The sequence below is a fragment of the Leucopleurus acutus genome (assembly GCF_964270905.1).
Source record: "Leucopleurus acutus genome assembly, chromosome: 8".
NCBI lineage: Eukaryota > Metazoa > Chordata > Mammalia > Artiodactyla > Delphinidae > Leucopleurus > Leucopleurus acutus.
The window spans coordinates 82,792,069-82,819,791 of NC_139151.1; the positions used below are offsets into that span (position 1 = coordinate 82,792,069).

At 35.9% G+C, this 27,723-nt stretch overlaps 1 protein-coding gene across 1 annotated transcript in view; it reads right to left on the reverse strand.

Annotated features, from left to right (window-relative positions):
• The window catches only part of DCDC1 (doublecortin domain containing 1), a gene marked incomplete at both ends in the record, with an annotated part of 430,017 nt that extends 416,298 nt beyond the window's left edge, over window positions 1–13,719 (reverse strand). The window contains one exon of the mRNA XM_082844001.1: window positions 13,568–13,719. Within this exon, the coding sequence (XP_082700127.1) occupies window positions 13,568–13,719 (152 nt within the window). The remainder of the gene's footprint in view (window positions 1–13,567) is intronic.
• Between the last annotated feature and the right edge of the window lie 14,004 nt (window positions 13,720–27,723).

A 27,723-nucleotide genomic window follows, 5' to 3' on the forward strand; every position in this document is an offset into this window, starting at 1 on the left:
CTTTCTGCAGACTCTCTCTGTATGATACATTCAATTCCCCTGAAAGTTTAATTTCATCACTACCCAATATAGGACACCCCTGTTGGATAGAACTCTCAAGCTGGACAACTTCATAAGCCACTGGCAAACGTGTGGATGGGAAAGTACCCAGCAGTGACCAAAAAACTATGGATAGGACAGCAGGATAATAAGGTACAGAGGAGTTAGAGTAAGATGGGTCTCAGATGCCTCCCTAAAAAGGAAAATGTAATTGGCAGGGAACTTGCATGGCCTATACTGAGATAAGCAGAGATACTATAAATTTAATTGATTGAAAAAGTCCTCACTAAACATATCACACAATTTAAATTACTACCAGATGTGTTTAACGATCTGTTTTCCAGGCAAGTTTATTTTATATTAAAAAGATAAAACGTTAAAAAAAAAACCCACTACTCAAAGGCTGTTTTGATACTTCTGGTTATTTTAATTTTAGCCATTCACTTTTTTTTTTAAACATCTTTATTAGAGTATAATTGCTTTACAATGGTGTGTCAGTTTCTGCTTTAAAACAAAATGAATCAGTTATACATATACATATATATATGTCCCCATATCTCTTCCCTCTTGCAACTCTCTCCCTGCTACCCTCCCTATCCCACCCCTCTAGGAGGTCACAAAGCACCGAGCTGATCTCTCTGTGCTATGCGGCTGCTTCCCACTAGCTATCTATTTTGCATTTGGTAGTATATATATGTCCATGCCACTCTCTCACTTTGTCCCAGCTTACCCTTCCCCCTCCCCTTATCCTCAAGTCCATTCTCTCGTAGGTCTGCATCTTTATTCCTGTCTGGCCCCTAGGTTCTTCTGACAATTTTCTTTTTTTTTTAGATTCCATATATATGTGTTAGCATATGGTATTTGTTTTTCTCTTTCTGACTTACTTCACTCTGTATGACAGTCTCTAGGTCCATCCACCTCACTACAAATAACTCAATTTTGTTTCTTTTTATGGCTGAGTAATATTCCATTGTATATATGTGCCACGTCTTCTTTATCCATTCATCTGTCGATGGACACTTACGTTGCTTCCATGTCCTGGCTATTGTAAATAGAGCTGCAATGAACATTGCAGTACATGTCTCTTTTTGAATTATGGTATTCTCAGGGTATATGCCCAGTAGTGGGATTGCTGGGTTGTATGGTAGTTCTATTTTTAGTTTTTTAAGGAACCTCCATACTGTTCTCCATAGTGGCTGTATCAATTTACATTCCCACCAACAGAGCAAGAGGGTTCCCTTTTCTCCATACCCTCTCCAGCACTTATTGTTTGTAGATTTTTTGATGATGGCCATTCTGACTGGTATGAGGTGATACCTTATTGTAGTTTTGATTTGCATTTCTCTAATGATTAATGATGTTGAGCATTCTTTCATGTGTTTGTTGGCAATCTGTATATCTTCTTTGGAGAAATGTCTATTTAGGTCTTCTGCCCATTTTTGGATTGGGTTGTTTGTTTTTTGATATTGAGCTGCATGAGTTGCTTGTATGTTTTGGAGATGAATCCTTTGTCAGTTGCTTAATTTGCAAATATTTTCTCCCATTCTGAGGGTTGTCTTTTCGTCTTGTTTATGGTTTCCTCTGCTGTGTAAAAGCTTTTAAGTTTCATTAGGTCCCATTTGTTTATTTTTGTTTTTATTTCCATTTCTCTAGGAGGTGGGTCAAAAAGGATCTTGCTGTGATTTATGTCATGGAGTGTTTTGCCTATGTTTTCCTCTAAGAGTTTGATGGTGTCTGGCCTTACATTTAGGTCTTTAATCCATTTTGAGCTTATTTTTCTGTATGGTGTTAGGGAGTGTTCTAATTTCATTCTTTTACATGTTGCTGTCCAGTTTTCCCAGCACCACTTATTGAAGAGGCTGTCTTGTCTCCATTGTATATTCTTGCCTCCTTTATCAAAGATAAGGTGACCATATGTGTGTGGGTTTATCTCTGGGCTTTGTATCCTCTTCCATTGATCTATATTTCTGTTTTTGTGCCAGTACCATACTGTCTTGCTTACTGTAGCTTTTTAGTATAGTCTGAAGTCAGGGAGCCTGATTCCTCCAGCTCCGTTTTTCTTTCTCAAGATTGCTTTGGCTATTTGGGGTCTTTTGTGTTTCCATACAAATTGTGAAATTTTTGTTCTAATTCTGTGAAAAATGCCAGTGGTAGTTTGATAGGGTAGCCATTCACTTCTAATTGTACAGAAATTGAGAATGTAATATTGTGATTTTAAGCCCAGTCTCTGGACAATCCGGCACAGTAGTTTTTTGTCAATGTTGGCACAAAGGGATATGGGTTGCAAGATAGGATTGTCCTCCTTGATGCCAACCTTTAGAGTGAGCAAATAGCTGCCAGCATGATTATCCCATCATCGTAATACAGGACTTTTTTTTTTTTTTGGCTGCATTGGGTCTTTGTTGCTGCACGCAGGCTTTCTCTAGTTGCAGCGAGCGGGGGCTATTCTTCATTTCAGTGCGTGAGCTTCTCATTGCAGTGGCTTCTCTTGTTGAGGAGCATGGGCTCTAGGTGCATGGGCTTCAGTAATTATGGCACACAGGCTCAGTAGTTGTGGCACACAGGCTTAACTGACCCGTGGCATGTGGGATCTTCCCAGACCAGGGCTCAAACTCGTGTCCCCTGCATTGGCAGGCGGATTCTAACCACTGTGCCACCAGGGAAGTCCCCATAATACAGGACTTTATTCCCCCTTCAAAATCCTCCCCATTTATTTCTGAGTCCCTAAGGTAGTGCACTATAAATTCCTAAAATTGCCTCCTAAGTCCCTATAAAAGTCTGTTGGTGAGAGTCATAGCTGTTTCATCTTACTACCTCACTGCTGCCACTGGCCATCACAAGAGCAATGAGATCCACATGGAGGTGCTGCCTTGTAGTATTCCCCAAGATTCCAGTGCTTGGAAAGCCAGAACAGTTCAGTACAGAGGTGGGAAGAAGAGACATCTCTCTAACTCTATTTTATACTAAGTCACCTGGACACTGAAGCAGGTGAAGTTGTAGGCAGAGTCCCAGAAAGTCTTCATTGAATAGTTTCATCAGCCCTTTTAGCCCTTATCCACTCAGTTACAGGGACACTAACCCAGTCCACAGGCTAGATAAGGAATAAATAGTATATCATACCCTTCATAATGACAATAATAGTAACAATACTAACAGTTAATGACTACAAAGCACTTATTGTGACAGTCACTGTTCTAAGCATTTTACTTATATTTACATTTAATCCTTACAAGAGTCCTATATTTTTCCTTTTACAGATGAATAAACTGAGGGCTTACAGAACTTGTCAAAGGTCACACAGCAGGCAGGTGTCAGAGAGAGGAATCAAATCCAAGTAGTCTGGCTCCACAATATCTATACTTAACTATCGTCCTATAATATTATTCCCATCAACCCTAAAATTTCCTTATTTTCCATTAGTTAGAAAATTGAAGTTCCTATTCAAAAAAGTTCAGGAAAACAGATGGCTACTACAATGGAACTGAAACTTAAAATACAGGAAAGTAGTAGGGAGGTGGGCAAGGAGGTAGCTCCACATTAGCAGCAGTGAGCCAGTAGTGCTCTTGATCCAATAAAGCTCTAATATCTAGATGGTATTTAAGTCACCACAATTGTAGTCTCCCTATTTTTCTTTCTTTCTCTTGTTTCTCCTCCCCTTTTTATTTTAAAAGACCCTTCTCGCCCCCTCTGCAAAAATCTCTTAAAAATCCCATGACATTCAGATTTATTAAAGTGAATTTCCCTCCTCCTCCAGATTTATATACATCTTTACATAGTTATCCTCCTTTCAAAGACAGTTTTTGCCTTTTGAGAATTTAGCTTGTTTACATTTTATATATATTCACAAGGTTATCTCCTTCACCAGGACAGTCTTTGTCCTTTGAGAATTTACCTTCATGCTTATGCTTTGTTTTCTATTTTTCTTGTTTTATGTTCCTTTTCATTCCTTTCTTATTTTCTCTTGGATTAAATAATACTTAAAAAAATTGTTACATTTTCCCCTTCTATTAGGTTGTATGCCACACTTTGTTTAACCTTATTTTTAGTGGAAACATTAGATATTACAATATAAACTCTTGTCTTATTAAAGTTTAACATAAATGACTAACTTATTACTTTCAGACAATGCAAGAATCTTAGACCATATCATATCCATTTATTGCTATTTCCTCTGGCTGGTGAGCAATACATTTTTATTCCATTTTTCATGGATAGGTGCATCTACCTTTCACAGCTCCTGGTTTTATGCAAGGAACTCAGCTCCAAAATTCTGCTTGCATGGGTCTGAGGCTTTGCACCCTGTCCTCTCTGTGTTTCTTAAGAATTTCTAATTACATAAATTTTATATTATAATTTCTTTTAAGATCTACATTTTGTTACAGCTGTCTTTTATAAAATTTGATAAGTTGTATGGCAGTTTTCTTGGACTTTGTTAATTCTTAACCAGGAATTCCATGTGGATTTCTAAACCAACTGTTTTAGGAAATGATCTTTTATCCATAAAATAACCTCACTTTGTCTTCAGTTACTGTTGAGGCTTTCTACCACATTCTAGAACCTGGGCTAAATTTATAACACAGATCTTCTTTTTAAGCTTTCTATGTCCATCTTATTGTCTTGTCCTGAAGTCTATGATAAGTCTCTACTGTGAATCTTTCATTATATCTGTAATTCACATATACACAGATTTCAAGAAGTTCCCTCTTCAGTAAGACTTCTATGCTACCTTCTTGTATAAAAATGTTCTTACTTCCTGTACGTTCACATCTGCCCTGGTAGGTTTGATAGCTGAAATCACTATATCATACTGATTCCTTCCTACCATCTAAAATGCTAGACCCTCAATTTCCGTCAAATATTCCAATCATCGTTGTATTACTTACTCTTCTACCACTGGTAAAAATCATTTTTACCACTGGTAAAAAGCATCCTTTTCTAGCCTGAAATCTAAAAGCCACTATATTAGGTTGATACAAGAACATCAATCACACTGTTTTAGAAATACATCTTCTTAAGAAATATTTCTTATCTATCTACCTATATTAGTTTTCTATTGCTGTGCAACAAATTACCACAAACTTAGTGGCTTAAAACAACACCTATTTATTATAGCACAGTTTCCGTGGGTCAGAAGTCTGGGCAAAGTTTAGCAGGAACCTCTGCTCGGGATCTCATAAGGCTGAAATCAAGGTGTCAGCTGGGGCTGCAGTCTCATCTGATGCTCAGGGTCTTCTTCCAAGCTCATTTAGTTTTTGCCAGAATTTAGTTCCTTATAGCTAAAGAACTCATAGTTACTATCATCTTCTTTGAAGCCAGGGGAACTCACCTTTCTGACTTTCTGTCTCTGATCTCCAAACTCTCACTTAAAGAGTAGATCTGGATATGGGGATATATGTATATGTATAGCTGATTCACTTTGTTATACAGCAGAAACTAACACACCCTTGTAAAGCAATTATACTCCAATAAAGATGTTAAAAATAAAAAAAAAAAGAGTAGATCTGATTAGGTCAAGCTCACCCAGGATAATCTCCCATTTGATTAACTCAAAGACAACTGATTATATGCCTTAACTACATCTGCAAAAATCTCCTTTGCCATATAATGTAACCTAATCATGGGAGTGACATCCTATCATATTCACAATCCCACCCACACTCAAGAGGAGGGAATTATACCAGGCATATATACCAGGGGGTGGAAATCTTGGGGACCAGATTAGATTTCTGCCTACCACACTAGCTATACAATTATGCACTCTTGACTATCCATTTTTTACACCAAATTTAGATCCAGATATTTTATTTTCTGGAAAATTCAAATGCAACTACTTAAGATTAAATTTTGTCATCATTAAATACTGAAACTATTTTAAAGAATGTACCACAGTTTCTGATGGCAAATCCAAAGAGGAACTCAAGAAAGTGCTTTGAGAAGTGGCATTGTTATTAGAATAAATTACTACTTCCTAAAGTAGATATTTTCAAGGGGGGGGTATTCATCTGGATGTAAATGTTCTGGTATATTTCTTTTAAAAAGCATCAGCTGGGCTTCCCTGGTGGTGCAGTGGTTGAGAGTCCACCTGCCGATGCAGGGGATGCGGGTTCGTGCCCCCGTCCAAGAAGATCCCACATGCTGCGGAGCAGCTGGGCCCGTGAGCCATGGCCGCTGAGCCTGCGCATCCAGAGCCTGTGCTCCGCAAAGGGAGAGCCACAACAATGAGAGGCCCGCGTACCACCAAAAAAAAAAAAAAAAAAAGAAAAAACGCATCAGCTACATCACTTCTGAGTTAGTTTATTGTCAGTTATTGGAAATAGATTAAATAGATCATTTCTTTTAGCAACTGAATAATTCTTTAGAAATTAGGTCATAAAAAAGAACAAAGAACAAATGTGGTTATGTGTGTCTATACTACAAACATATACAAACTATGTAAATATTTAAGAATTTTATGTGTGTTTAGAGAAAGATGAAGTAAAACATGTCAAAATTTAACCTTAAAGAAGTATGGATAAAAAAACTATTGGTTAATTAAAAACTATAAAATTTTAGGTTATTGAATCTTTTAAACAATTTCTACGTATGATACAATGGATATGATAAATCAAAGAATTACAAAGCTGGAAGGTACATTAAGAGATTAACTAAGCTTTTATCCTTTTCTGAAACAGTACTATACCTCATCTACATATAGTCTTTCTATTATAATCAAAAAGATTATCAGGGACATATCTTAAACATTGTGGAATTGACAACCCCCTTAATATCTCAGGCTAAGATCTAATTATGCTTTACTCTCTGTGGTTTCCATTAAATCTAATTTACAATTTTTGTTTCACAAAGCAACAACTAAGTAATGGTGTGATGTCTAAAAGTATAAAATTATGCCCAGGGAGGAGTATAGAAAAAGCAGATAAATAGACCATGACAAGATTTAAAGGTATGATTCTAGTTTTGACAAGAGCAATTTTTCTTCTCATTTCTTCTGTTTTAACAGCATTAGTGAATCTTAGTGGCTTTTTATAGCAACTTGAGGAAAACTCCTAATAAAGTCATACTTGCCGCTCTCTCACTCAAGGACTTCTACCAAGTGGAATCATCATTGCCCCCCTGTAATATCCCTCAGCTATAATTGCACCACGTTGCCTTCCACCATTCTTACATGTATGCCTTTTTGTCAATGGTGTTCACTCAGCTGATCTATATCCATTACTGTACACCTTTCAATCAGTAAGTATTTTAATAAATATTAATCTGAACTCAGTCCTTACACTTTCTAAAACCCTTCCATAGTACAATAATTGTCTAGTGGAAGAGAACTGTTATATACATTGTCATGAATATAAATGTACAATTACTCACTATGATTAGTACTGTGAAGGAAAAGTCTTGTCTATCATGAGGGTCATCATGAGTTCAGAGGTTAGGGACATAGAGAAAATCTCTACAAAACTGTTCAAGCTGGCAAGACACATGCAAGGAGTTAACCCCACGAGATCCTAGTCACTCCTTATTCCAAGTCATTCCCCCAGGTCCTGTGCAAGAAATGATGTATTGTTTTGCATATTGATATGTTTGCTTTGTGATTTATTATGTGATTTCAGATGATTTCATATCCCTCTCTGCAATGGTAAGATCCTTGTTTTATCTCTTTTCACTGCGATACTCAACTAGCAACTAATATGCAGCAATTGTTCTTTGATAATTACGACATTGTGCAAAGGTGTGTCACAAAAATGCCATTGATAAGAAACATACACAGTTTAAGTAGTAAAATATAATAAAGCCAAAGCTAAGAGTTATGTCATGTAACATTGAATATTTATCTAAGAGTCATTCCCCCCTTTAGATAAAAAGCCTAAGTTATGTTTGAATATTCACCCTCTTATGCCCATGGAAGGCACCCCCTGATCAGCTCCAGTGGGTAAATACTCAATGGTCTAATACCAATGATGCTAGTTCCATTTCCCTTGCCTTGTGCTGATTAATTAAGTAATTTTGGCCAATGAGAAATGAGGAGAAGTCTTTTGGAGAAAGGTTTTTTTGCCCTAATAAGAAAGAGATATAAATGATCAAGTATCTGTCTTCTTTAGTTGGATATTGTTGAGTGAACATGTGATGAGCCTTGCAAGTAGGAGGAGTCAAACCTAATGATCTAGCCAATATTCTGAGGATGGTAGAGCACAAGATACAAAGAACCAGGCTCTTTGATAACCCAGCAGAACCACTGAATTTAACCCTAGAATTGCCCTGCTTCTGAAGTTCCTATTACATGAGACAGTGGACTGTTCACTTTTAAAGTCACTTTCAGTTGTGTTTCCTGTTACTCTCTGTTAATAGTAGCCTAACTTATACAATTAGATTTCTAATTACATTTGCTTTACTTTTAATTTTATTCAAAATCTTTACTAGTTTTGAATTAATTTTATGATGGGCTAAAATATAAACTATTTTTTAAAAATTTGACTTTTACTTAATCAGGAACACGTCACCAGAAATTTCAGCATAAGCATACAATGACATGGAGGCTTTTCCCCCTGTTTTTTGAAACACAAAGCATCCTCGGTGAGTTTAGATCTGTATGGCAGAAATCTGCACGTGGCTAATAATTCTATTCATAAGTAGGAAGTGTGGCTACTTTGACAGATCATGGCTCAATAACAAGCATGCAGGTCTAAGTTATCACACAGTTTGGATGTGAATTCAACATCAGGATAATGACAGTTGCCAAGGATTTGTGCTTGCTGTCGCTTCATACCAGTGTTGTCTGTCAAAATGTCTCTTTTTCTTATACAGAAGCCATAGAATTTTTATGGATAGCAATTACTTACAATATACAATGAAGTACATCAAATCTAACAACCACTCTTTAGCCCCTCATTATTTGGTAGTCTCTTTGTTAAATGTAGTCAACCATGTTCATCTAAATTATTTATTTATACTGTATATTTGACAAGCATATATTTCTCGCTTTATATTCTCATGGCATTTAAACCTTCCTGAAGAGTTATGGGTTTTTTTTAATATTGTCATTTTTAAAACTTGTCTTTATCCTATTACCATTTTAATGGTAATTAAACTCTCTAATTGGAATAAATACAAATAAGAAAATGTAAACATGAAGGAAAATGACCCTAAGTACATTCAATAATAAATCACCAGCTTAAAATACTGGATAGCAGATAAAAGAAATAAACCCACATACGTTTGGTGCATGGAAACTTGTATAAAATCTGGAGTACACAAAGCACAAAGATTTCACTAATCGTCATCCTACCTTTCCTCCAATTTGATGAAAGAAATAACCTCTAAAGATATAAATAACTTTCTACAATTGCTAGATAAAGTGTGATTTAAACATCATGGAAAGTGAATAATAGAAGAGGTAATAATATATGTGAACAATTTCCCCCCAATTTTATTCTGAACACCAGAAGAAAATATAATTCTAGTTTGACCTGGAAATATTGGTAAAGATACCTTGATTGCAGAGCAATTTGCAGTTATTTTATAACACATAAGTCGAATTTTTATTTGTAATTCGACGACTGAATAATAACTAATGTATCTGTTCAAATTACACATATACTGTAAAGGAGATATTCAATGTCTGTTAAATTGAACTTGCTCGCTTTTGCAGAAGGAAATCTAAACAAGAAGAACAATTTATAAAATTTGTAAAGGACCCATCTGAGTGTAGGATCAGGGCATAAATCATCCTACCCAAAGGAAAAAAAGAATACTACGTCTGCTTGTGCAAAAGTGCAAAGGAATAAAAATAAAGTACATCTTAAATCTAAAGTCAGGGGAGGTTATAAATATTGTATAAGGATTTTCCAGAGGAAATTTAAATTTTCAAAAAGAAGCGATATAGTCTTTTAACATTTTTAAAGTAAATAATATATTAATGTTTGGATCTGTAGAGTTTTTTTATGGCTTGAAGGAAAAATCTGAGAAAAAGTTATGAATTATGAAAAGTGTAATTTGTTGGACAATGGAGGTTGAAAACAGTGAAAGCATTGTCTTGCTTCATTAAACACTGGGCAGTGTTCCCCTCACTTCGTTCTGCTGCTCATCCCATGGTGGGAACTGACAGCTCATCTTTGGAATGATGAGATTACTAAACTTAAACTGTCCCTAGAAAAGGCGATATAACCAAATGTTTATATTTCAAAAATAGTCTGACTGATTCCAATTCAGAATAGCCAAGATAACTAAAATGACATAAAAAATGAATGAATAGATTAGGCACTGTTAGTCTCCTTGAAAGCAAGATTTGTCTGTGAAAAAGCAACCCAGATAATCTATAAGAAGAAGTTGTTGGCAATTCACTTTTAAAACTGATTTAAGTCCTAATGTAATGTACTAAAAATAATTTGTCCCCTCAGGGAACTAAAAGAGTTGTTATTACACTCAGCTGCAAGCAGGATAAAAAAAGCAATATAACATTCTATTAAGAATACATACAGGGCTTCCCTGGTGGCGCAGTGGTTGAGAGTCCGCCTGCCGATGCAGGGGACACGGGTTCATGCCCCAGTCCGGGAAGATCCCACATGCCACGGAGCGGCTGGGCCCGTGAGCCATGAGCCATGGCCGCTGAGCCTGCGCGTCCGGAGCCTGTGCTCCGCAACGGGAGAGGCCACAACAGTGAGAGGCCCGCGTACCGCAAAAAAAAAAAAAAAGAATACATACAGCTGATTCACTTTGTTTTACAGCAGAAATTAACACAACATTGTAAAGCAATTGTACTCCAATAAAGATGTAAAAAAAAAGGAAAGAAAAGAAAAGAAAACAAAAGAAAATCATGAGGGACTTCCCTGGTGGTCCAGTGGCTAAGACTCCGCAATCCCAATGCAGGGGGCCTGGGTTCAATCCCTAGTCAGGGAAATAGATCCCAAGTGCTGCAATTAGAGATCCTGCATCCCACAACTAAAGATCCCACAGGCTGCAACTAAAAGATCCCACAAACCACAACTAAAGATCCCACATGCCACAACGAAGATCCCGCATGCTGCTGCTAAGACCCAGTGCAGCTAAATAAATAAATATGTTACAAAAAGAAAATCATGAAATTACATTCTTAGATGATCATCAGCTAAAAATTATTAAAAAGTATTTTATATGTGGGATAGAAAGATATTAATTGTTTAGAACATTCTGTTAGTTTTAAAATGCAATTTTAATTTGGAAATCTTCCACCTCAGCATTTAGAGAAACTTTCTATAAATATAGCAGAACTACCCCTAGATACCTGTTATCAATAAATAATTGATTCTGCTTCATGCCTCAAAGGCCAACACCCTGTTCCAGTTCACCTGAGAACACAACAGACTACAGCTGGGTAGGAAAAGTTTCTCATTATGTTGTTTCCTTGAAGTAGCCACAGGAATGAAGCTAGACTTTTCCAGTCATCTGGCCTCCTAGTGGTAAGTCATAAAATGGGAGGATCAGACCTTCTTTGGTATTGAACTCACACTGTTGGTGATTAGTTATCTTTTGTGGGGGAAGGCTCCTGGCACAGCAATTTTTACTGTATTACATACAAATGTAACATGAGGTGACAGAGGAAAAACACTGCAAGAACACAAGAACAAGAGAAAATAAGGATAATATAAATATAATAAAAAGTAAATTAAAACCACAAATAATAACATGAGAATAAAGTGACTCATCACTGCATGGTTGCAAAGAATGGATTTAATATATGTGGATAGAATTTGTACATGTACAATGTGTTAATTAGTGAAGAAAAGCACAATCTCTGTAATATAAGTAAAGGAACAACAAATTGACTATATTTTAATAATTATTTCTCATAAAAAGATCACAAAGATGGCGGAAGAAAGGTGGCAAGGAAAAAAAGGATGAGACAAGAGAAGTTTTAACCTCAATCAGGGGGAAAATGTCTTTACTCATAGAGAAAATTGCCTCTCACTGATAATCATATTAATACCAATGGATCTTAGATTACCATTAGCCTTTATGAACTTGACCCCTTTCAGGTTGAAACTCATCATTTTCTTTTTCATGAAAGTAAAAGACCTCTGGGCATTGTCTTTGACTTTCTATTCAATTGCCCAGAGAGGGTTACTTGATTTTGTAGGTACACCATAATCAAAGTTGATGGTAACAGACAATAGTGACAGAAAAGAAGTTAGGATCCAGACAAAGAAATAGAAGAAGCACATTTAAACAAACTATAAAAACCAGGTGGTAGGAAAAGTGTCACATGAAAATAAAAGACTGACGTGTTAAAAAAAGGGCAAATAAAACCAGAGTTAGAGACTCAGAATCTAAGAAGGAATATGAGAAAAAAGCAGAAAGAAACTGAATAAATAAAATTACAGTTTCACAAAAGATAGAATAAAAAGTGAATGTAGTACTATTTTGAAAAGGAAAATTGGTAAAAATAAATTCTAAAAGCAATAAAAAATGTGCAAATACACATTATATTAGCATTGGCATTTGTATAAAGGACTACTTAAAAATTCTATTTAGAAATTTTTTTCCATTGTCTTATTGGGAGGAACCAATGTTTTTTCCACTGTCAATTGGGAGGAACTATCATGAGAAAACTATGTCTCTACAATATAACCACTGGGTAATGATTTTCTAAAAATTATCTAGCCATATAGCTAGCACACTGTGTCAATTATCTCATATGTTGCTAATATGCACTCATAGCTCAGAGGAATAAGGCAAAGCAAAGGTTAGCTGAAAGTCTAGATTTCACTTTCACCTAAAACTTAGTGACATATAAAAAAAAATCAATCTGTTCTAAGATATAAATATGACCTAGCACTTCTGTAAGGAGATTAACACAATCCCTAATTTAAGAATAGTTTCTTCAATGCTTTCATAGTCCACATTTTCTTTTTAACGTAAAAACTATGGCATCACGTTTAGCCAGCCAATAGTCAATACCTGACAGACACTTTTTTGTTCTTTCACTTTCTAATAGAGAAGAAACACAGGAAGAATACCTCTTGTCTCCTCTGCTTTATATTTCTGAGAAGTGCAGTAGAATATAATAGTTGAGTTTTGGCTGTGGAGTTAGATACATTCGGGTTCAAACTGTACCTTCTCTACCTAGCAGCTGTGTGATCTTAATGAACCTCTCTAGGTCTTTGTTTCCTCATATATAAAATGGAGATGTCTAAAATACTGTCTGCCTTACATTCCTCCCAGAGTTGTTTTGAGTACTAAATAAATATAATGCAGGTTAAGCACTCAGCATGGTGAGTGGTATATAGCAAATATCATCTGCCTTGCCATTCCTGTTATTATCACTATCCTACCTGTCCACAAGTCAGACTCTAGGAATAATTTATGTTTATTGCATCATCTATCTTTTTTCTTCCCATAGAAAAAAAAAAGGAAGGGCTGTAACCCAGGCAACAACCATCACATCTCCAAGTTATGTGTGACATAATCTCTACTAAATATTGAGCATTTACATAGACAACCTTCTTTAAGCACTTTTATCCCCTTCAGAATTCAGTTTAAGCTGCTGAAATAATATTCTTACCTTGGTAAATCATTCGAAATATATTTGTAAATTGGGTGAATGGTATCCCCATTGAAGGTGTCTTCAGGGTTGCTTCGTTGTGATACCTCCGTGGCTTTAGTCAAGGGTGACAAAGGAGACTGAGAAAGCGCTGCTCTGTGATCTTCTGTCATTGTCAGCTTAAAATGAGGAAGAATGTTATTTAATTTAAAATGTAAAATCCTCCTGGGTTATTAACTGAGGCTGGGCATTAATCACAATTTACTTCTCATCATGTTCTAGAGCATGTAGCCGCTGCTAAATGTGAAATCTCATTAGAAATGAACAGAGATGAGAGCCTAAAGGAAGACAAAACTATGAATCTAAGTCTTTGATAAGTACAATCCTATTTAAGAAAAAAATGATAATTTGTTGCAAAGTATTTTAATTTTTGCTATTTGCTAAAACATCGCTAATTATACAAACTTAACATGAGGCATATGTTATTGAAAAGTGCAGCACAATGCTTTTTTTTTTTTTTTTTGCCCTTTCTCCTTGCTTTTTTGGAAGCTACCTTCCCCTTGATTCTGTTGGGAATTATGTGGCCATGCTTTCCTGGAAGTGAATGTATCCAAGGCTAGACAATCAAAATACCTTCCCCAGACACAGGGGGGAATCAGAGTTTAGATGGAGAAGACAAAGTAGTGCTCTGTTCTTTAGAATTGCTAGCTTTAAGAACAATGTAAACTTCTACCATTGAGAATGAAGCAAAAACAGATGAAAGAAAAAGAGATGGAGAGAGATTAAAAAGTGAGAGATTCCTGATGACAACATTTGAATCCCTGAACTTTGCTATTAAAAACAACCACATCTCTTGAGTTTCCTGGGTATGTGAGTCAGCAGATTCCTTTTTGTTTGTTTAAGCTAGTTTGAGTTGGGATTCTATTTGTAACCTAGACATCTTGAATAATGCACACAGACAACCTAAAATTTCTTAAGACCAAAACAATATGTTCATAAGAAATGATATCAATGAATGTCATAGGGTTCTTTCCAGGGTATAATCACCCCATTCACACGCTGATACAAATAGCTGCAAAGTCTCAGGTCTGAGTACCCCACTAAGGTAAGGAGGAGTCCCAAGGTAACATGACATATCACAACTAAGGGAAGGATATATTACTTGTAAGGTAATAAAAAATGCTACTTTACATTTTTCCTGATATTCTGAAATAAACGCATTCATTCATCCACAGGTTATTTCTTGAGCACCTACAATGTACTTGTTATTGTTCTAGGCACTCAGAATTTTTTTAGTTAACAAAGCAGAAAGTATCGTGCCCTTGTGGAGCTTACGTTCTAGTGGAGGCAGATGATAAATAATAAACATAAGATATCAGTACGTCGTAAGAGGTTAAATGATAAATGCTATGGAAAAAGACTGATTAGGAAGGATAGTTTGGGAATATGAAGGTGGAGGGAATTGCAATTTTAAATAGATTTGTCAGCATAGGCTTCATTGAGGTGGTAATATCTGGGCAAAGACTTGAAAGAGTCAAGGAAAGTAGCCATCCAATACCCAGGAAAGAGTAAGAAGGCCGTAAGGTGGGGTATATCTGGCAGATGTGAGGAACGGCACAAGTAGATGAATAGGTGAAAAAGAAGAAATTGTAGTTGTGATGAGGTTAGAAAGACAATGGGGGTGAGGGGGTGGAGATAACATAGGGCCTTTAGGACACTGTCAGGACTTTAAGTGAATTAGAGAGTCCATGGAGTGTTCGGAACAGGGGAGTTATATGACTTTAAAAAAAAGATAATTTTGGCTGCTTTGTTAAGAATGTATCAAATGCAACAAAATTTCAATGTCCTAATTTGTCCATATATTAATATCTTCTAATACTTGTATAAATTCTCTGTGGTAGAGGCAGCTGTCTGCCAACATCCATTCTATCCATTCCTTCTTTCTTCTATGATACGAGAATCCCTGATTTTTAACTGAGGCATATGGCTGCCCAAAATAAAGACTATTTTCTAGTCTTCCTTACGACTTGGTAAAGCCATATAAAACAAGCCTGGCCAATCAAATATTAGTGGAAACAATCTATGCAGGTGAGTTCATCTTTCTTTTCTCTCCTTTCTGCTACCTAGAATGAAAACATGAAGGCTGGCACTAGACAGGTCATCTTTATCTTTGATATGATGCTAGGAATGAAAACCATGCCCCAGGGAAGATGGAAGCAGTTTGAATCTCTGATAACATGGAGTACCATACCAACTCTAGACTACCTACCTCCAGACTTTTACATTAGAAATAAATTTCTAGCTGTGCAAAACAATGTTAATTTGGGTCTTTGTTGTTTGCAGTTGAACCTAATCCTGAAACTCCTGATATTCCTTGAACTAAGTTGCTTTCAAAAACCTAAAATATATGACATTGGCTTAGACTTAAGAAATGGAAAGAACACTAGGATGGCTTGGAATCTAAATTGAATTGAGAGTCCAGTAATTTGGATCTTTGGGTCCTTTTAGGCTCACCAAGCTTCCCCAATCACATAAGACAATTCCTTAAGGTAAATCAATCAATCAATCTCTCTCTCTCTCTCCATATATATATATGTGTGTGTGTGTATGTGTATATATATATATATATATACACACACACATATGTACATATACATATGTATATATATAATGTATTATATTAATATATTATTAATGTATGTATAATTATATATTAATTAATGTGTGTGCATTTATATATACACACACATACATCCTGTTGGTTTTGTTTCTATGGAGAACCCTGATACCCCTCTTTCAAAGACCAGGTCAGCCTGCAGGCTGAGCTAGAACTAGAGCCAGAAATACTTTCCCGAAGCATGGACCAGTAGAGCCAGTCAGATGATGGAAGGCAATGGGATCAGTAGTGTTGATGTGGGTCAGTAAGGAGCTATGGCAACCACAGTAACACCAAAAGCACCAGCAGCAAAAAGAGACAAACTGGCCAACAGTCTCCTCATCTGGGAGAGGGCACCTGAAGGACTACCTTCTTGAACTATGATTAACTCCTTAGATAATCTACAACACAGGAAGCTCATAGGGTCTGATGCTAGACTTGCTGCTAGTTAAGCTTATGGAAGAATAAAAGAACTATAATATAACTTATACTCACAAGTATTACATATCAATAACACACAAGATCATGTCTTTCTCTGCCACTTTCTAGCTATGTGACCTTGAATCTTATAACCTTTCTGAGCTTCGGTCATCTCATTTGCAAAACCAGTTATCCGCATGGTTACGAGGATTAAATAAACAAAACTGTGAATGTGAAAGTGTTTAGCATAGTGCTTGCCACATGGTAGACATCCATTAAATGTTAGGTGAATCTGAATCACTATCAAAGTAAGAAAAGGTATCTCTTTCTACATAGTTTAATAAGAGAAGGTACTTTTCTCTGCCCAGCACTCCTCTGGTCTTCCAACTGGAGACTGAAGGGCTGTTGCCCTTCACAGTCTCCCTCCTCCTTTAAGTCTCACAACAGGAGGGCTGAGGCTTGCACAACAACCATTGCCTGCTCAGTTCTCATAGATCAGGTTCTTCTTAATTGGGGAATGGTTATAAGTGAAAAAATCCAACTGCGCATAGCAAGGAAAATCATATGATTAGAGAGTAAATCACCTTGCAGAACGAAATCCCTTGAGTATCCTGGTGTGTTTATTATATAATCCAATTATTACAAAATAAAAAAATTTGCACTGAACTACTCAAAAATATCTCTTGAAATATAGCAATAGCTTTACTTTTCACTTAATGAATGATTACAATCCCAATCTTCACCGAAAGAGGTAATCATTTTAGTGATGGTTATAGTTTTTTTTTTTCACATAAAACACCTTCTGGATGCTTTTAGGTGGAATGAGTTATGTTAAGTGTGAAATCATTACCATTATTAAGTGCAATATTTCTTCTGTAAGGTTACTTTAAAAACAGTGTCATCCTCACTAAAAGTAGAATGTATTAACAGGTTAAGTAGAATACGCAGACCACAGTAGGTTTTCAGATAACATTGTGGCACATTACTAATTAAATGAGAACTAATTGTTAATTAGAAATTAAAGAAATAAAAATGTGTTAATTTTAATTTGACTAACGTTAAATACTATGGTATTTTAGTAGAGTACAGAAAAAGCCACTGCCTTATGTTTTGTTAACACGTGTAGAGTTTATTCACTGACACACTGAAAAACCACTATTTTTCTTTGCTTCCCATCCGTTAACAATTTGACATGAATACGAGTTCTCCTCTAATAGATCTGCTCTTCCCCTGGTTTTTTAAAAAAGCATTCAAGTTCACAGTGGTTATGAGCCTGGACACTAGAGCCAGAGTGTCTGGGTTTAAAACCCTGCTGCCCATTCACTGGCTGTGACACTTTGGACAAGTCATATAACCTCTTTGTGCATCAGGTTCCATCATTTGTAAAATGGGGTTAAGAATGGTAGCCACTTCAGATAGTAAAAGCAAATTGTGGGAGAAATTTATTTGCATATTTAAAGAATTATGCTGTCAGGAGTTTCAATATTCCTTAGTGCCTGTTTCTTTTGCAGTACAAATTTTCGAAGAAGAATATTGAATACTTTAATTCACTAGTACCTTGGTGCAAATGAGTTTTATCAGTTCTATTTCTTTCTTCAACTGGAAAGGATTGCATGAAACCACTTGGGGAAAGAATGAATAAATAGAGGCACGTAGGAAGTGGGAAAAGAAGGTAGAAAGGAGAGAAGCAAGATCTGTCACACAAGTTTCCTGGTTCATAATTTTACTGTTAACCATGTACAGAAAAGTATTTTGTACAGAAAAAATATTTTGCTTGATTTTTCTATTATTTCTTTGAAAATTCTCAAGAAAAATGTCAATAAATTGCTTGGGAAAACTTAAAAAAAAAAGAAAAGAATGGTAGCCACTTCATAAAGTTGATGTACTTGCAACACAGTAGATACCAAGTGTCAGCTATTAAAGAGGAGAGGCTTGATGGTCTTCAAGTCAGGGCACTGAGAACCAATGACCAACAGTACATGGAGACTTTGCAAGGGGCATGCAAGTGTGAATAGTTTTAAGTAAATCAATTTCCAGATCCTTGGCTTCCAGATATATGCTTTCCTAAAATGCATCTGCCCAAGAGGCTGCCTGTCCCAACTATAATTTGTCCTTGGAAAGTCTCCATTCTGCCATTTTACAAAAGAAAGGCCTTCCTTTTATGCCCATTCCAGGGCCTCAAACCAAGAGACAACTCCACTATTCCTTTAATAAAGAAATTATAAGTGCTCCCCACTAACCTATATCATTAATATATGTATTTCCAATAATTTTTACTTTTTGTATTTAAAGAATATCAAAAATGGCACTATATCCAAGCTGCTTTGAATAAGTGTATACTAAAAATAATTATAATAAAAATTAAATCCTAGGGAAATTTTCCAATACTTACAACCTTATGGTCATAGGACATTTAAAAAATTTATTGTTATTGTATCTTAGACTAGCCAATTAAAGACTTCCAAGCATAAAAGGTAAGAAATGGAGTAGATAGATAAAACAGCAAGGATTTACTGTATAGCACAGGGAACTATATTCAATATTCTGTAATAAACTATAATGGAAAAGAATTTTAAAAAGAATATAGACATATACATGTATATGTATAACCAAATCACTTTGCTGTACACCTGAAATTAACACAATATTGTAAATCACCTATACTTCAATTTAAAAAAAAAAAGAAATGGAGTGGAAATAAGTTTAAGGAGAAAAAAGAAGGATGTAAAAATTTCAACTGTTGAAGAAGAGCTTGTTAATATTTTTAATGTTTTAAAATCTCTATAGCTTTCAGGCCTGGGGCCAAAATGTTCCATGAACATGTGACATCTTCTCATGCCTGAAAACAGGAAGTTATCAGAGACAAGTGGGGCATGTCAAAAGGACATAGGAACCAACTTGAAGAGGATTCCACTGGCCAAAGATGGGGCACTCTGAACATAAAAAAAGTAAAGGATTGAAACATTAAACATATAAAAATCCACGAGTACCTAATACTAAAATAAAATTCTATAACTTCATTATTTCATAATTCACCTTTGTTACTTGCTAGGGCACCAACTTACTGTTCTGAAACATAATAAATGTACTTTTCCTGCTTTCCTAAATGGGCTATAATTCAGGATAACCATATAGATGATGAGAGAAAATTCTTCTTCATAGAAGGATCATAGCTAATACATGTAGATGGAATAAAAGAATTAGCAAATTACCATAGTGCAAACCATAATGAAATAATGGATCCAGGTAATGTTTGTCCAGGTAATGTCTGTCATTATTAGATCAAAGAGTGATGGGAAACTTAGATGAATCTGACTGATATCACCTATACCACTGATACATATTAATATGTCACTAAGACAATCAGAAATTGTTTCTCCTTATATGACTCCACAGGAATTATAAACATAGGACCATCTATAAAGCATTCTCATCATAAACACTGAATGAAATCAAATCTTTAGATCTAATTTCTAGTTTGTGAGAAATGCGGGAAGGGAGAGAAACATGTTACATGTTAAATGACATGGCACAAAATAAAGAGGAGGGAGAAATGTTACAAATGAAAAGAGACTGAAGAATCATATCAACCAAATGCAATGCATAAACCTTGTTTAGATCCTGATTTGAACAAACCAACTTTAATAAGACATACATTTTTGAGGCAACTGGTGATATCTGAACACAAACTGGGTATTATTGGTATCAAGGAAATTATTTTATTGGGTATGGATAAAAGGTATTGCTATGATAAATATTATCTGTTAGAGATATGAACCAAAGTATTTTTAAATAAAATATTATTTGGATTTGCTTTAAAATACTCCAAGAAGAAAAGTGAAAGAGAATATAAATAAGAATGGCAGAAGTTGATGGCTGTTTGTATTGGGTAAAAAGTATGTGGGAGTTGTTTTATTATTTTTCCTTTTGTGTTTGAAAATGTTCATAAGAAAATGTTTCTTAAAAATCATATGGAATTTACATTTTATTAGATATGTTTAAAAGACTGATGTAACGGTTTTATTTCAAAATGTCAGCATTCATAATATACCAGAAATTATATCTTTTCCAACTATTTAAGCTTATAATGAGAAATTTTAAATGTCAACTTAAAATTGTGCATGGGAATATATAAGCAAAACTATTTGAAGGTCACTATTCTAGCCAGTAAGTACCTCCAACCTCAGTTCTGAAAAGGAGAGAATTTAAGTAGGACAGGAGCTGACACACACCCTCCTACGCTTCTTCCCAGATAAACTGGGATTTGCTCAGTTTTCCTGGGTTTACTTAGGAAGGGCCCATTCTAGAGGTGAGAGACAGGTTCTCATAATTCCTTCACTGTGGACAAGGTCCTTAAGATTATCATAGAATCACCATAGTTTAACACTCCTTTCACAGCTTGTTATCAGTCCCTCAACCAGATAGGGATTTTAAGCATTTGCTTAAAATCTCAGACTGTGAGGGAGGATTACTGAAGTTCAAAGTGAAGAGTACTGCCAAGTGGAAAATTACCTTGAACACATTACCAAGCAAGCTAACCCAGAGGGCTCACAGACCAAATTAAAATGCTCCATTCACACAATTTACTAAAAAAATTAAAAACACACAGTGATAAGCAAGGGGAAAGAAAGCAATAAACTAAGTTAACATACTTAAGATAGGGGGAGAGTGGCAGGATCATGGTATCCAAATCCTGCTCTTTCTGCCCATATCAGCCTTCCCCATGACGGTGTGCTATAAGAACCAGAGTTGAGATGTAAGCCAGTGGCCCAGACAGAAGGTACCAGGAATTAATGGGAGAGACACAGAGGCAGTTGTGCCTGGCCAAAGCTGTAGCTTGCCAATTAACTTGGTGAAGAGCTATAGGTTTTATTTGCATTTCTTGGGCACAGTTCTTTGGGCCAAAACGGGACCGTACTGGATGTTATTAGCAGGTGGTCAGTTTAAGGACAACACAGTGATCAGCCCTGAAGTGGCAAGATTATGACTTAGTCTGCCCTTCTACCGAATAAATAAAACTTGTCTATTCTATCATATATGCCATTTAGTCGCTTTATCTTGGTACGTTTTATAGGTTACTAACTTACTTATTATGTATATTTAACACAACTTCTGAATTCTGCCTTTGTTTCTCAAACTACTTACGCATATCTTTTTTTTTTATTGGCTGCACAGCATGCAGGATCTTAGTTCCCAACCAGGGATCGAAACATGCACCCCTGCAGTGGAAGCGCAGAATCTTAACCACAGGACCACCAGGGAGGGAAGTCCCGCATATCTATACTTAACACAGCCTATGAATTACACCTATAGGTCATAAGCTATTAGCTTACTTACTACCTATGCTCAACATTTCTTATGTTTCATCATCCCATTTTTTTTTATCTTGTACAGCTGAATTGAATATTCAAATCACATTATATTGTGCCTTCTAGTAGGCTAGAGATACAAGGAGCAGTGGAAGAAAGCCACAAGAAGACAAGAAAAGACAAGAAATGTGGGACTGCCATCATCTTAAAAGGCTTTAGGTGCAATTAGAGCAAGGTTGCAGGATACAAGGTTAATATACAAAAGTTAATTGCAAACAAGTAGAATTTGAAATTAGAAACATTTGCACAGAACTCAAAAAAATGAAATACTGAGACATAAATCTAACAAAATATGTACAAGATCTATATGAGAAAAACTACAAAAGCCCAGAAATAGACCCACATAAATATAGTCAACTGAACTTTGACAAAGGAGGACAATGGCAGAAAGACAGTCTTTTCAACTAATGGTACTGGAACAACTGCACGTACACATGCAAAAAAAAAAAATGAATCTACACACAGACCTCATACCCTTCACACAAACTAGCTCAAAATGGATCACAAAAAAAAAAAAAATGGATCACAAAACTAAATGTAAAACACAGAACTATAAAACTCTTAGAAGATAACATAGGAGAAAACCTAGATGACCTTGAGTATGTCAATGACTTTTTAGATAACAGCACCAAAGGCATGATCCATGAAAGAAATGACCAAAAGGCCAGATTTCATTAAAATTAAAAACTTCTGCTCTGTGAAAGACAAAAGAGAATGATAAGACAAGCCACAGCCTGGGAGAAGAGATTTGCAAAAGACATATCTGATAAAGGACTATTATCCAAAATTTACCAAGAACTCTTAAAAGTCAACAATAAGAAAACAAACAACCTGATTTTAAAATGAGCCAAAGACTTTAACAGACACCTGACTAAAGAAGACATACAGATGGCAAATAAGCATGTGAAAAGATGCTCCACATCATATATCAGCAGGCAAATGCAAATTAAAATGACACTGAGATACCACTACACACCTGTTAGAATGGCCACAATCCAGAACACTACCACCACCAAATGCTGGTGAGGATGTGGAACAGGGGCTCTCATTCATAGGTACAGCCACACCGGAAGAGTGTTTGGTGGTTTCTTACAAAACTAAACACACTCTTACCATATGACTCAGAAATCATGTTCCTTGATATTTATCTAAATAATCTGAAAACTTATGTCCACATTAAAACTGGCACACAGATGTTTAGAGCAGCTTTATTCATAACTGCCAAAAGTTGGAAGCAAACAAGATGTCCTTCAGTAGGTGAATAGATAAACAAAGTATGGTCTATACAGATAATGAAATACTATTCAACACTAAAAAAATAAAATGAGCTATGATGCCATGAAAAGATATGGAGGGACCTTAAATGCTTATTACTAAGTGAAAGAAGCCAATCTGAAAAGTCTGTGTACTGTATGACTCCTACTATTGACATTCTAGAAAAGGCTAAACTGTGGAGAACTTAAAAAGATCAGTAATTGCCAGAGGTTGGGGGAGGGGTGGTAGAAATGAATACATGGAACATAAGATTTCTATGGAAAGTACTCTGTATAATACCATAATTAATGGATACATGTCATTATACGTTTGCCCAAAACAGAATTGAACACCATGAATGAACCCTAATGTAAATTGTGGACTCTTGGTGATTATGATATGTCAATGTAGGTTTATCGATTGTAACAAATGTACCACTCTGCTGGGGGATATTAATAATGGGGGAGGCTATGTACGTGTGGGAGCAGGGCTTATTTGGGGAATCTCTGTACCTTCCCCTCAATTTTGCTGTAATCTTAAGCTGCTCTAAAAAAATTAAGTTCTAATTTTTAGAAAAGGCTTCAGAAGGTCATTGTTCTGCAGTTCCCAGCAGAGAGCTAGTCCATATTTGATAGAAGAGTTAGAGGTAACTTCTAAAGACCAGTCCCAAGCAATGCATATTTGGAAATCCTGAGGCAGACTTCTTGGCCATATCCCTCCAAGTCAGAATGTATCTGTCTATTGAGGACTACTGTAGCATTCCAGCAGTGACATATCATGTTTCCTGACATCAGATTTGGCCTCACTGATTTAATTGCCATTAACCTCCCTCCAATGCTGAAACAATGTCTCCACACCCCAGTAGAAGCCATTAAATCCCACAGTTGCACCCTCAGGTATATAAGATATTATCAAGGTAGATAATGACCTTGGTTCAGGAGGTCATGTAAGTTGCTGCTACACTCATTATTAGGAGACACCTGGAAGGCTGCCCTTTCAGATATCTCATTTTGTAAAGCCCCATCTCCCAAAAAGCTTGTCTAGAAGGCTGACCATTCAATTCAGTGAAGGAAGACACTTGATTTCTTCCTGAAAAACACCTTTCTGGTGCCCTATAAACATGTAAATTACATATTAATCACCTTGTTACTAATTATTATTTTTTAAATTAATTTTGTGACAACAGAAATATAGCTTACTATAGAAGTCTATTCTTTCATAATGTAATAGTTGTATTCCACTTGTATTTCATAATGCAATAGTTGTCATCTAAACTTGCTTCATAAAAATAATAGTTCAGTTGAAAAAAGGTGGTGAGATTAAGGGCTGGAGATTGAAATTCTCAAACAAGTTTTTTTTCCCCCTGTTGGAATCTCAATGATAAATGTTTTTGCTTGTTTGTTCTGTTCTAATAGCTGTAATTGTACAACTCTATAAACTAAATATACTAAGATAAACCCAGCCATCTAGTTTTGCCTTCTATGCTACCAGAATTATGGTTAGCAGAGCAGTTTTTGTATATTCTTATCATATTATTATCACCCATTGTTATGATAAATAAAACATAAAGAAGGCATCTTTGTGGCCCTCCAAATGTTTTTCCTAAAGCCACTTTGCTAATTCCTGATCCCATCATACATCCATTCAATCATTAAATATTTATTAAGCACCAACTATTTTCAGACTTAAAAAAAAGACAATGGATTCAACGTTGAACAAGACAATATTTATTGTTCCTTCACTAGCTGAATTTTCATTATAATGACTGTGTCCAATTTTAATTAACTTCTCTTATTAAAAACAATTTGAATGATGATAACTGCAGTTATTACAGAAATCCCCATATTAAGATTGGAAAGATATGTATAAAAAATAAAATTTCTTACAATCTCCTACCTTGGAGTTAGCCACCATTATAATTTTTGAATATTTGTTTTCTGACTTTGATCAATGAAATTTACAGAGATAGATAGTCTTTACTTTAAACAAATGTGTGACCATATTAAAATCCAATTTATATATAGCTGTGTTCACCTAATGAGAATATTCCTATGCTATTAAATATTTGTTGAGAACATGATTTTTAAAAAATATTTATTTATTTATTTTTGGCCACGTTGGGTCTTCGTTGCTGCGTGCGGGCTTCCTATAGTTGTAATGAGTGGGGGCTACTCTTCGTTGCGGTGTGCAGGCTTCTCATTGTGGTGGCTTCTCTTGTGGTGGAGCACAGGCTGTAGGCAAGCAGTCTTCAGTAGTTGTGGCACACGGGCTCAGTAGTTGTGGCTTGCGGACTCTAGTGCACAGGCTCAGTAGTTGTGGCACACGGGCTTAGTGGCTCTGCAGCATGTGGGATCTTCCCAGACCAGGGCTCAAACCCTTGTACCCTGCACTGGCAGGTGGATTCTTTTTTTTTTTTTTTAACATCTTTAATGGAATATAATTGCTTTACACTGTTGTGTTAGTTGCTGCTGTGTAACAAAGTGAATCAGCTATACATATACATATATCCCCATATCCCCTCCCTCTTGCCTCTCCCTCCCACCCTCCCTAACCCACCCCCTTAGGTGGTCACAAAGCACCAAGTTGATCTCCCTGTGCTATGTGTCTGCTTCCCATTAGCTATCTATTTTACATTTGGTAGTGTAGATATGTCAATGCCACTCTCTCACTTCATCTCAGCTTACCCTTCCCCTCCCCATGTCCTCAAGTCCATTCTCTACATCTGCTTTATTCCTGTCCTGCCCTTAGGTTCTTCAGAACCATTTTTGTGTTTAGATTCCATATATATGTGTTAGCATGCAGTATGTGTTTTTCTCTTTCTGACTTACTTTACTCTGTATAACAGACTTTAGGTCCATCCACCTCACTACAAATAACTCAATTTCATTTCTTTTTATGGCTGAGTAATATTCCATTGTATATATGTGCCACATCTTCTTTATCCATCCGTCGATGGACACTTAGGTTGCCTCCATGTCCTGGCTATTGTAAATAGAGCTGCAATGAACATTGTGGTACATGACTCTTTTTGAATTATGGTTTTCTCAGGGTATATGCCCAATAGTGGGATTGCTGGGTCATATGGTAGTTCTATTTGTAGTTTTTTAAGGAACCTCCATACTATTCTCTATAGTGGCTGTATCAATTTCCATTCCCACCAACAGTACGAGAGGGTTCCCTTTTCTCCACACCCTCTCCAGCATTTATTGTTTGTAGATTTTTTGATGATGGTCATTCTGACCAGTGTGAAGTGGTACCTCATTTTAGTTTTGATTTGCATTTCTCTAATGATTAGTGATGTTGAGTGTCCTTTCATGTGTTTGATGGTAATCTGTATGTCTTCTTTGGAGAAACGTCTATTTAGGTCTTCTGTCCATTTTTGGATTGGGTTGTTTATTTTTTTGATATTGAGCTGCTTGTATATTTTGGAGATAAATCCTTTGTCAGTTGCTTTATTTGCAAATATTTTCTCCCATTCTGAGGGTTGTCTTTTCTTCTTGTTTATGGTTTACTTTGTGGCGGGCAGATTCTTAACCACTGCACCACCATGGAAGTCCCAAGAACATGATTTTTTTAATTACTTTTTTAATATCCTAGCTGGTTGATCCAAATGCTTCCTATCTCAAATAAAGTTGTGGTTTTTGTTCACACCTTTGACCGTACCACTGAATACTTGCTAGTGGGAAGCAGCCGCATAGCACAGGAAGATCAGCTCGGTGCTTTGTGACCACCTAGAGGGGTGGGATAGGGAGGACGGGAGGGAGACGCAAGAGGGAGGGGATATGTGGATATATGTATACGTATAGCTGATTCACTTTGTTATACAGCAGCAACTAACACAACAATGTAAAACAATTATACTCCAATAAAGATGTTAAAAAAAAAAGTTGTGGAAGTTAAATTCCCAGATTAAAATGTATGAACAATTTTAAACCTGCTGATGTGTATTTCCAAGGTGACTTGCTTTTTAGACATGTACCAATTTCTAAAACTACAGAAATATAGAAAGCCTACCTAACAGCACTCATTACTGGAATAAAATATTATTTCTTAGCCTTACCAATTTAAGAATAATTTTCTAACTGGTAGTGAAAATTTAATTTAAAAATTACCATTATTTAAAGTTTTCATCATATCAATACTCAAGGAGGAATATCAGGGGATAATCAATAAGATTTTATGGACCTGGAGGATGTTATGCTTAGTGAAATAAGTCAGACAGAGAAAGACAAATGCTGTATGTTATCACTTATATGTAGAATCTAAAAAACAAAACGAATGAATATAACAAAACAGAAAGAGACTAACAGATATAGCGAACAAACTAGTGGTTACCAATGGGGAGAGGGAAGGGGGATGGGGTAAGATAGGGAGAGGGGATAAACTACTGTGTATAAAATAAAAAGCTGCAAGGATATATTGTATAGCACAGGGAACATAACCAATATTTTCTAATAACTTTAAATGAAGTATAACCT